The following is an 11,256-nucleotide window of genomic DNA, read 5'->3' on the forward strand; positions in this document are numbered from 1 at the left end:
GTATCGGCCGTTACTGATACGATACTTGATTGATATTGGTTCATTTTTAAAATCAATCTAATAACTTAATGTATTTTCAAACTAAGAAATACCGAAAGATAAGAATGTGCCGATACTTATCGGCCGATACGTCATGTGTGTAGGCAAACTTATCAAGGCACCGATACCGTCAATTTACAACATTTCTAATAGCAGTTTATTTCTCCATGTTATTGCCCCTGTAGGCACAAAAATTAAGAAAGAATTATCAATAGCTTTCAAATTCAAGTGCATTTTTTGTTATGTTAATAAACTTTAAGCCCGATTTTTTGGACGAGTGTGATTCATTCATAGATCTTGATCTTGTTGTAAAATAAAAATAAATAAAATTCACCTCTATCTGATGGATCTCTCCTTGTAATATTAAGACATCCATCGTATCATATTTATGATATTTTTGTTAATAATATCTCCCAACTTCCATTGGGACAACAGCCATCGTATGCCGAAATTACAGTCCTAGCCTTATGAGTGTCAGCTCCTTGGACCGTCTCCTGTTCCCCGTCTCTTTAGAGTTGCAGGTCATTTCGGAGGATGTAAAGGGTTGAAAAGTCCAAGAGAAAGTTGGAACTTGGAACTTTTCCCTCTCCAGCAGCCGGGTTCAAATGCCTCTCCCCTACTGCAAGATGGTCTCTTAAAACTCCGTGTTTTGAAGAAAAAAAGGCTCATTCTCTCCTTCCACCACGTGTGAAGAAGTCCCGTTTCTTTTATTAAACGATCCATCTGGCAGTATTACAAAAGAGGCTTGATTCTCGCGCCAATTTTGGTGTCACCTACCTTTGCCATTGCCAACAACCACCACCATGGCCGCCACCAAACAGCTCTCACACTCGTTCTCTCCGCCCTTCTTATTTCCCTTCCCTCTCTTTCTCTACCTCGAGATCCTCACTTTCTAGCGCTCGTCTGACCGTCGTTTGTAGAGGGGCTGCTGCTCTCCGGCTATGGCTCTTTCCTCCACCGTCGCTCTATCCTCAAAATCTTCCCTCTCGCCGGAGGTTGCCGCCTTCTCGTCTTCCCTCCCTTCTCTCAGGATCAAGCCCTCCGGCGTCCGCTGCTCCGTCGCGGCAGCTCCGGTTAGGGTCGGGAAGGACTGCGCCCTGAAGTCCCTCAAGGCGAGGCAGATCGTCGATAGCCGCGGGAACCCCACGGTGGAGGTTGATCTGGTCACTGGCGCCGGAAACCTCTACAGATCGGCGGTCCCCAGCGGCGCCTCGACGGGGATCTATGAGGCGCTGGAGCTGCGGGATGGCGATAAGGCTGTCTATGGAGGGAAGGGGGTGTTGAAGGCCGTGCGGAACATCAACGAGGTCATCGCGCCGAAATTGATCGGCGTCGACGTCAGGTGAGCTCGGTTTCTTACTTCAAATTTTATATCGTCTTTAGGTATTCGATCTATCGCCCTTGTTCTGTTGGTTTTCCCGCGTGACGTGATCATTTGGTGCTTTAACATGAAATGTCGTCATCAAGATGTGAATTTGGTTCTTTCGTGACATTAATGGACGTAAGGTTAAAAGAAAGTCTTTTTTGGCTAGAAGCAGATAAAGCAAAGTCGATTTTGTGGAATTCCGTGAGGTCAGGAAAACATTTCTTAGTAACAAGACAAATGATTTCCCCTCGTTGCTTCCTCTTAGGATGTGATAGATTACATATCGTCATGAACTAATGTCTTAGTAACGGGATCAACTAATTGGCTCTCGCCATTACTTTTACCGCATTCTCCTGAATCGTTTTTTATTTTTCTTTTTTAAACTCAAATAGAGTGAAACGATGTGTATCAACTAAGTGGTAAAGCTTGAAACCTGCTTCTATTTAAGGCTACTGCTATTTATGTTTTCACATCAATTGCTGGCATGCTGCCGTTGATAATTTCATTTGAAAATAATTGTCAAATATTTATCTTCATAAACTTCTGGTTTAATCTAGTGGTCCTCCACACATTTGCGTAGAGCAATGGTTGAATTGTATGTCCGACATGGTTATTTGATGAAGTGATTGAACCCAGGTTCCTTCTCAGGTAGATGGTACCTGTCCAATAGTAACACTGACGAATCCTTAATAGCTGCTTATGTTAACGGAAGGAAGACACACTTATGACGGTGGAATAATTTTTTGAATCAAAAGCATGTTGTAGATGGGCACGTGATGAGTACTTGTTGGGTTTAACAGTCAAGGACACCAGGAATAAGGCATGGTAACCAAGCATGCCCTGGTTCATCCTAAGAAGCAAAATTGCATTGCAGGTTTGACTGGTGAGGTAATAAACATCAAGTATGGATTTGACTCGTTAAGACTGTGTGTGCAAGAAATGATACAACAGGATGGAGGAAGCAGAATGAGAACCACCGGATTGTAAGCTGACTTGAGAGAATTAGTGAAGAATGACAAAGAAGCCACATCTGATTCCTTGGTTTTGGAATACCACATATAGATTCCAAAAAGGAAAAAAGAAAAAAAAAAAGTGAAAATTATACAAGGTTTAGTAATTATTTGTTATCTCAGATTCTTGGGCTCAAGATTGAATTTTCACTGGATGAATAGGGTTTGTAATTCGTCTTCTTGAATGGTTAAGCAATATCACGTGCATAGAAATAATTAAGGTTCAATGGGTTGATGTACAATAACACAGTCCTGTATACATCAGGATCACACTTCTAACAGAGGCATGGCCAAGTTTAGGAATGCAATTTGTTAACACCTAGTTCTCAATGCTATTACTACACGTGACTTGTTTGATCCATGAGTACTTGCCCTGGTCATATAGAATGTCCCTTTTACATGATCTCTCCATTATATAGGCCATGTTTGGTATGAATTGAACTTTCACAGAGTAAGCTCTTCGTTGTAGGGGCCTTTCAACTGTTCATCAAAGGTGGTGGTGCTTATATGCTTATCTCCAGTTCCTTTACTGTACAAGATAATGACTTCTCTGATTTCATTGCTTGACCCAGGAACCAAGGCAATGTGGATGCTGTCATGTTAGAGCTTGATGGAACTCCCAATAAGTCAAAATTCGGAGCTAATGCCATTCTTGGAGTGTCACTCAGCGTCTGCAGGGCTGGTGCAGGGGCTAAGGGTGTACCTCTGTACAGGCACATCCAGGAACTCTCTGGAACAAAGGAGCTGGTTATGCCCGTCCCCGCTTTCAATGTGATTAATGGCGGAAGTCATGCTGGAAATAATTTGGCTATGCAAGAATTCATGATTTTGCCTGTAGGTGCTGCTTCATTTGCTGAGGCCATGCGCATGGGCAGCGAAGGTCAGATATAGTTCCCATTATATTAATGTGTGCAAAATCCTTATCTTTGTAATAGAGGGTCAATTTATACCTTTGCATCTCATTTAGCCATTGACTCAAAATCAGGTAACAGTTGCATGCGTAGTTATACCTCCCAGGATATGGGTACCCTGAACTAAACAAAGCGAATTTGTCTTTTATGCAACAGTCTACCACACCCTGAAGGGAATAATCAAGGCTAAATATGGGCAAGATGCTTGCAATGTTGGTGATGAAGGTGGATTTGCTCCTAATGTTCAAGATAACAGGGAGGGCCTTGTTTTGTTGCTTGATGCAATTGAGAAAGCTGGTTACACAGGAAAGGTAGTAGTAAGGGCGTTCTTTCTTTTGTTTTCTGTGCTTTCATAACAAGAATTACATTTCTGTGAATCTGAATAACTTCAAGTTTGAATGCAGATCAAGATAGGCATGGATGTTGCAGCTTCAGAATTCTTCACCAAAGATGGGAGATACGACCTGAATTTTAAAAAGCAGCCAAATGATGGATCTCATGTGTACTCAGCTCAGAGTTTATGTGACTTGTACAAAGAATTCATTGGAGACTTCCCAATCGTTTCCATAGAAGATCCGTTTGATCAAGATGATTGGAGTTCATGGGCTTCCCTGCAATCTTCAGTTGATATCCAACTTGTAGGAGATGATTTGCTAGTGACAAATCCAAAGAGAATAAAAGAGGCAATTCAAAAGAAGTCCTGCAATGGTCTATTATTGAAGGTATTTGTTCTTTAATTCCTGTCTGATTTACTTCTTCTACTAATCCTTGTGCAACATCATATACTCTTCTCCCTATATACTTTTCTACAAAGAGCATCTTTAGGACAGGCATTTAGTTTGTCTCTTTTTGGCTTCTTGACAAACTTTCCTGATTTCTAAAGACTTAGAAAAGTGAAAGGTCAAATGAATGAAGTTGACTGGAAGATGAGGAACAAAAAAGCACATAGGAGGGGTAACATCAGATGAGTGCTAAAGCCAGATTGGACCTGATATTCTCTTCTGTATATGAGGAAGAGAAGGGGGCAGTCTGGTCCAATATAATGGGTCCTCCACCCTTTGCTGTGCTTACCTCTGGTCTAATCAGGTCTAATTTCATTATGGGGGTTAAATGTGTTTTAGGAGTTGGTTTTCAGAACCATTAAGTCTGCAGTAGTCTAGTCCTTTGATCTTTACATTCATGAGTTTGTGGGATCAAGCTTACTAGGATACATAGGGATAAGTATGCATTGGTGGTTCGTCAGAAAATTAAGAAAAGGAAATAGGTGGAAAGTAAGGCAATTAAGGAACGATGATGAAACTTCAAAGTTCTGTTTCATTGCGTCTTCGTTGGTTATTTCACAGCACGGCAACTGTTGAGAACTTTTTGATGTTATTCTGCAACAGCAATAACAATGCCAGGGATAGTCATAATCACAAAAGCAAGATAAATGTAGGTTCCTTCTAATGGAATTTGCTGAAAAGGAAACAGAAAAAGCTATCATTAGGGCTCGCACCACTGTTCTTTGATTGAAGAAAGGGAAAGGAACAACTATGAACAGGTCTGCATCATGATGAACGGATTTTTTAGAAAAGATGTCAAAAGAATTTTAAATGTTAATGATCAAATTATCAAACCAAGCTGCCCATGCTTTTGCATTTGTTGTCAAATTTTTTATGGAGGCATCCAGTGGAACTATTCTGCAAACAAATTCATCCATGTGAACCATAGCTTCTTGATCCTTCAGTAATCAGCACTGCTTTTTTGCAGGTTAATCAGATAGGTTCAGTTACAGAATCAATTCAGGCGGCTCTTGACTCTAAAGCCGCTGGTTGGGGTGTAATGGTCAGCCACCGTAGTGGAGAGACGGAAGACAATTTTATTGCTGATCTTTCTGTTGGTCTAGCAAGTGGACAGGTACTTATTTCCGACTGTCTTCTGCTTGTTCCTATCTTTTGTTATGTTGTCCAGCTTTTCTAATTAATGTGCCTATATCTTAGATCAAAACTGGAGCCCCATGCCGAAGTGAGAGGCTGGCCAAGTACAATCAGGTATACTCTCCCTCCCTCCCTGTCATACACCTACACACGTGCAAGCACGCAGTAGACACTTTTTTGTCCGTTTTGTTTAACCAAATCACAGAAACTGAACTTCTACTTTGATCATTATTCAGCTTCTCCGTATTGAAGAAGAGCTCGGGGATGTTCGTTATGCTGGTGAAGCTTTCAGGTGTCCGTGATATCTATGTTGAAGAAGAAAGGTTGCAAACGAAGTTAAGGGGCCCGATGCACGTACAATCATAAGTTTAGGCGTTAAATTTTGTAGAATCAATTTTAGTAGGTGCACTTAGATGTGGATGTCATTTCTGTGCCATTGTTAGCAACTCTGCTGTTGTAAGTAACATGGTCGCAGCCCTAGGTTCTCTGTTCAAGTTTGACACTGAAAATTAAATAAACACATCTGCTTCTGCATTTCTTTTCGGTTGCGTGCCATTTACCTAGCATGTCCGATACGCCTTTGTTTCTCGCCAGGATCCACTTTGTAGCTTCATTATGGTCCAAAGATCAGCACGTAACTCTGCCCTGGTATCAAACTGTCATAAGTTAGAATGCCTCTGTAGCCACTTAATGCTAGTTTTCCAGAAATGGACTCATTCGTGGGAATCCACTTTTTCCAGGGGAAGCCACTTTTATGTCACAAATGTACTCTCAATTGGGAAAAGTTCTATCAGTAATGGCCAGGGATAGGTGTGTTTGCTAAAATGAGATCTAGATTCTGGTCCGGCTAACAGTGCACGGTGGTAAAATCTTCTATGCATTTTATTCTGTGAAATAATACATGTTGGGGAGTGTCTGGGTAGACAGAATAGTCAAACATATTTGTATATTAGAATTTTAAGATGATACATCTTGTTATAGTTTTGGAGATAGGACAACAAAATTGATTAACGGCGGTGTCGTGATCCCACCATTTGCGGTCTGAAGGGAGTAGACCCACAAGATTCAATGTAATGCATCAGTTATGCTACACTCATTGAAGCAAAAATATACAAAATTGATTGACAATACATCTGAGAAAAGCCAGCTGCGAAATAGCTTCAGATTCTGCAAATTAGAAAAAGCCAATTCGAATATCATAAAACAACAATTTTTCTATAACCTTCCTTGTCTCTCTTCTCTCTTTACTGGCTTTCTCATTCCTCTTCACACCCTCTCTCTCTCTCTCTATATATATATATATATATATATAAATATATATATATATATATATATATATATATATATATATATATATATATATATATATATATATCCCCAGGGCATATTCATTTTGGCTATTTTTTACAAGTCCAACCATATGAATGTCTGCACACTGTCCAAAAGTTTTTGTTAGAAAAATGTGAAAACCCCAATATGTAGAGCAAATTTTATTCGAGTAAAAAGTTTTGCCTCTTGTAAGGTTCCATTGAAACATCAAATTCTCTCTCTTTTATTGAGTCCGACATTTTTAAGCGTTTGGTCAATTTATTTCGTTAGATCTTTCAAAATACTTGAAACATTTACACACTTAGACGACAGATCTTAAATGAATAAGTTTGATAAAAGAATTGATCCAATCCAACAGCATTCGCACTTATCACTTTGATGATCTGAACAAGAAATTAGGAGTTGGATTTGGATATGATGTGCGTTCAGTCCCATGTTGGGGTTTAATAGCACGGAACCCATATATGACTCGTAGACAGGGTTATCCGGATCTATGCTTGACCAGATCTATCGTGAGAAAAGATCATTTCGAATGTTTACAGGGATCAGAGAAACCAGAAATTATCCACATCCATGATATCTTTATGTGCCCACAGTGAAGGTTCAACCAAGTATGAGCAAGGTCTTAGTGTGTCACAGATTCAAAATATAACATCTCACTCTGTTTCTCAAACACACACACACACATATACACGCACACGAATGCCAAAAAAAAAAAAGAGGACGACCTCTCATCCGACTGTCAAAAAAGAGGACGACCTCTCATCCGACTGTCAGGTCTCCTATCTGAAGTGGTTTCTCTGCTATGGGCGAGAGGGAGAGGGAGCCAACAAAATGGGAATTTCTTTAACAAAATTAAGTGACAAAGAACACAAAAAGTCAGCAAAATAATTAGAGAAAGCAAAGTGAACAAAGAAGCGACCAAACAAAGGAGGAACAGAGATATGAGAGAGAGAGAGGGGGGAAATCAAAAGCTAATCTGCAGCCGAACACAAAGGTTGACCAAGACTAAAAATTGGAATAGATTCGTGATTCTTAAAAAATTGGAATAGATTCATGAATCATTATAACATATTGTTCTATAAATTTGTTTTCGAGGTAGGTTCATAGAACAACAACAACTCGTTACTGTCGCCAAGCAAGCTCTAAGTTCTCCAGTAGGGAGGCCAAATTTGCATAGTTAGGTTTGTCAAACCATGCTTAGATTAATAAATTTTTAGTTAATATCCAACTCTATTCCAACTTTTGGCTGCCCATTCGGCCAACTTTGACGGTTTTCACAGCCCACTTCGAGGACTGTAGTTTGAAAGAAAGGATTTGTTTTTTCTTTTCTAGGACAAAGCCAAAATAAAACTGGAAAACCCAAAAAAAAGCATAGAAACTTGGAAAATAACCATCTAGGGGATTGTTATGAAAAAAGTCGAACACTTTTCAGCAAAAGCAAGTTCTTTATTACGACCTTTCACCTGCAATGGTCAAAGGGCTCAACCACCATATGGGCACGCGGCATAATATGCCGCGTGTTATAAGGTGGTTGAGCCTTTTCATCGTCGAAGACAGTAAAAGAGTATAAGATGCAAGTCGCACTCCTTTTCAATTCATGCCTTCTCTTGGCCCACTTAGCCGTTGACCCTTGCAAATTGACCTGAATATTAGTTCAGCTCATCTTCCCTACCATCTTCCATTCAATCAGATTGAGTAGAGAGCACAGAGAAACACCAGTTTCCATCACAAGAGACAGTAATTGATCCAGCACCTTGGGAAAGCGACTGTTTCCTACAAAACAGCTAAGGAAACAAATGCCCAGCAAAGGAAGACCGGCCTGTGAGAGGACCAACCACCAACCAGCCTCCAAGAATGACTTCTAAGCATGCGTTTGATATACCCAAAATCATCGAATTTTAGAATCAAAATGCTGGTATTTTAAGAAATTAGAATTATTAAACAAACATGGTATTTTTTTTTCCAGAATTAGGGAACTAAAACTTGGAATTTTGATTCCATTCTAGTTTGAAGAGGAATTATGTTTATGGATTTTCATTTTTGAATCAAAATTCCATACCATCAAATGTAAATCTTGAGGAAGGAGAGATGCCACTGCCAGAACAACTGCATCTCACCCCAACGTAATATGCATGGGCACAGCACCCACCAACCACCCCAGAGCACACATATAACACAAAATTTTCAAAATGGAAATATAATTCTCAAGGTGCGATGCCTGATCGACGTTGGTTTAACTTAATGCATTTTTTTTGTTTATGCACTTGAACTGAGAGACTTTGTGGCTTATTTGGTGGCGTAAAATTTAGAGATCAAAACTTTTCCATCTCTAGAGCCTGTACTAATTTTGTCTTGTGTAAAGAGTTAATGTCCAAATGAGTTGAACTAGCAACCGACTTGTTACCAGCCATCTGCCAAACCCTAAATACAAATGCCATCTTCAAGAACATGAAAATTTAGAGAATGGCCCTTGAAATTTTGAAGTTTTTCATCCTATCAAGTATAGAGGTGCATTGATGTAAGCTCAAGGGAGAGATTTTTACAGCATTAATCTTGAGTCCGACCAGTGGTGGAGGCATATGTAGGCTTGTGTAGGCAACTGACCACATAAACATGTATAAATTATTTATTTACATATTAGCACTGCTTAGTCATTAAAACTCGTTTTTTTCTGAAAAAAAATGCAAAAATAAGTCAGCCGTTTAAAACTTTAAAAAATGTCTTTTTTTAAATGCCAAAATGAAAAAGACACGAAAAATGCCTTTGTTGCATTTTTTATTTTATTTTATGTTTGTGTTTTTGAATGCCAAACTGCTTGTTTTTATTTTTCTAATTTTTATTTGTTGCTTATTTACCTATTTTTTCATATTTACGTTATTAGTTTCTCACTTATTTTATTTTTTCTAACTTTTAGATTTTTTCTAAATTAAAAAAAAAATACTATACTTTTTCCTTTTTCTAAGAGTCTCCCTATTATATCGAAGAAAAATCTTGTAGGTAGCTTATAAGTTGCATACCCAGCTACTTTACAATAACAGAGAGAGGTGGAGACAACAATTTTTCATGAGGGAGTCGAATTATAGTTTCAAAATTTTGACACAATTTTTTATGAGGGGGTCGAATTATAATTTCTTCAAAATTTTGACACGAGCCGAAATATTATTTTACAAAATTCTTTATATAGGATACATAAATTTGTTTAAAATTTATATGTAAATTATTATTTACTTTTTATGGGGAGCTAGGCCTCTGCCAGCCCTCCCCTGGTAACAGCAATGGCACCTGCAGTTAGGCACCTGAATGCAGAACACATAAGCAAAAAAAATCTCTCTCTCTCTCTCTCTCTCTTCCCTATTTGCAAGGTTGATCTGCTAACTAATCCTATAACACAATTGCATACAGTTAAACTGTATAGGCTGGCCACAATTTCACAGCTTCCTCGGCCATATGGATAAGGTAAACTCTTAGCCGCTAGTGGTTCCTTGACACAGTAAACACTAGCCGCTAGTGGTCCGTGCCACCACACCTTCCATGGCCAAACGGATAAGGCACACCATGCTCCGCCATTTGGATAAGGGAAACTCTTCCATTACGGGTGCATGTTGATACAGTAAACAGTAGCCGCTAGTGGTCTGTGCAACCACACCTTCCTCTCAGATGAGGAAATTCTAAACTCCAGCGGTTACTACCCCATCGATAGAGCTGCAAACACTCCCCATTTGTGGTGGGGAAACCAAATCATCCTTGGGCGCAGGGACGAGGTGATCTCTTACTATTACTGGTTGCATTGATAAAGTAAACACATGCTGTTGCTTGTTCAAGCAGGAAATACAGATCTGGTGCAAGCGATTGTCAAGGATATCCACAAATGGTGGAAGCCCTCATCCATTGTTAAGATCCTATGCTTTCGGATAAAGAAGCCCACATCATGTGAGGAGAAGATCGTTGCCCATGATTTTTAGACTGAGGAGAACAAGAATTTCTTTTGAAGAAATCAATTTGCCTCAAAAGTAGAAAATTTTTCCACTATCATACGTTTTTGGAATTCAACTTGTACCTTTTTTTTAGAACTTGCACTTGGATTGAAGAACTGCCCAATTAATTTAATCAGAAGACAACTTTACTTTTTGATTTGGGGATCACATAAGAATATAAATACAAATAAATGGATGGTACAAGCAATAGAATATGAAAAGTTACATACACGAGTGTTTTTCACAAAACCAACTGAATTATGTTGATGTCTATGTTGAAAAGCATAATGAATGCTCATTATGTTTTTTTTTTTTTTTTCAGTTTTTTGACATGGAAACTGCATTTGTATGGTTGGTTTTCTAAAAAAATCTCATAGAAATGAAGTACTTGATCGTAGTCTTATGTATTATGTGATATACATATATATGGTATAGTTGAGGGTGAAGCATTTTATCTTAAGCTATCTTAACAATACTTGGTTAGTCCAACACTTAGAAAAAAGGGTTGAACTTTGAAAATTAAAAATGGAAAGGCAGGATGTGGAAAATAGCTGATAAAGTACGGACTACTTTGGAAAAATCTACCAAAAGTAATCTTTATTTTCCAAATTAATCAAGGTCCTGCTCGGATTAGGAAGGTCATTAGCAAAACATGGTGAAGAAAGCTGAAGAAGATATGCTGCCGGAACTGGTTAAGCTCATTCCCTT

General features: G+C 38.9%; 1 protein-coding gene across 1 annotated transcript; it reads left to right on the forward strand.

Annotated features, from left to right (window-relative positions):
• The first annotated feature begins 889 nt into the window (after positions 1-889).
• Positions 890-5,785, forward strand: LOC116258325 (enolase 1, chloroplastic). Its single transcript, XM_031635416.2, has 7 exons — positions 890-1,381; positions 2,988-3,295; positions 3,483-3,637; positions 3,731-4,048; positions 5,076-5,222; positions 5,306-5,356; positions 5,479-5,785. The coding sequence occupies exons 1-7, from the start codon at positions 981-983 to the stop codon at positions 5,542-5,544; spliced, it is 1,446 nt and encodes a 481-aa protein (XP_031491276.1). The 5' UTR covers positions 890-980; the 3' UTR covers positions 5,545-5,785.
• Positions 5,786-11,256: the final 5,471 nt, after the last annotated feature.

This window comes from Nymphaea colorata, chromosome 8 (genome assembly GCF_008831285.2).
Source record: "Nymphaea colorata isolate Beijing-Zhang1983 chromosome 8, ASM883128v2, whole genome shotgun sequence".
Lineage (NCBI taxonomy): Eukaryota > Viridiplantae > Streptophyta > Magnoliopsida > Nymphaeales > Nymphaeaceae > Nymphaea > Nymphaea colorata.

Excerpts from the sequence above, each read along its gene's own strand:
- LOC116258325 (XM_031635416.2), top strand. The coding sequence starts at position 981 with ATGGCTCTTTCCTCCACCGTCGCTCTATCCTCAAAATCTTCCCTCTCG. Across the intron at positions 4,049-5,075 it reads GCAATGGTCTATTATTGAAG|GTTAATCAGATAGGTTCAGT; the intron begins GTATTTGTTCTT and ends GCTTTTTTGCAG. Across the intron at positions 5,223-5,305 it reads TTGGTCTAGCAAGTGGACAG|ATCAAAACTGGAGCCCCATG; the intron begins GTACTTATTTCC and ends CCTATATCTTAG.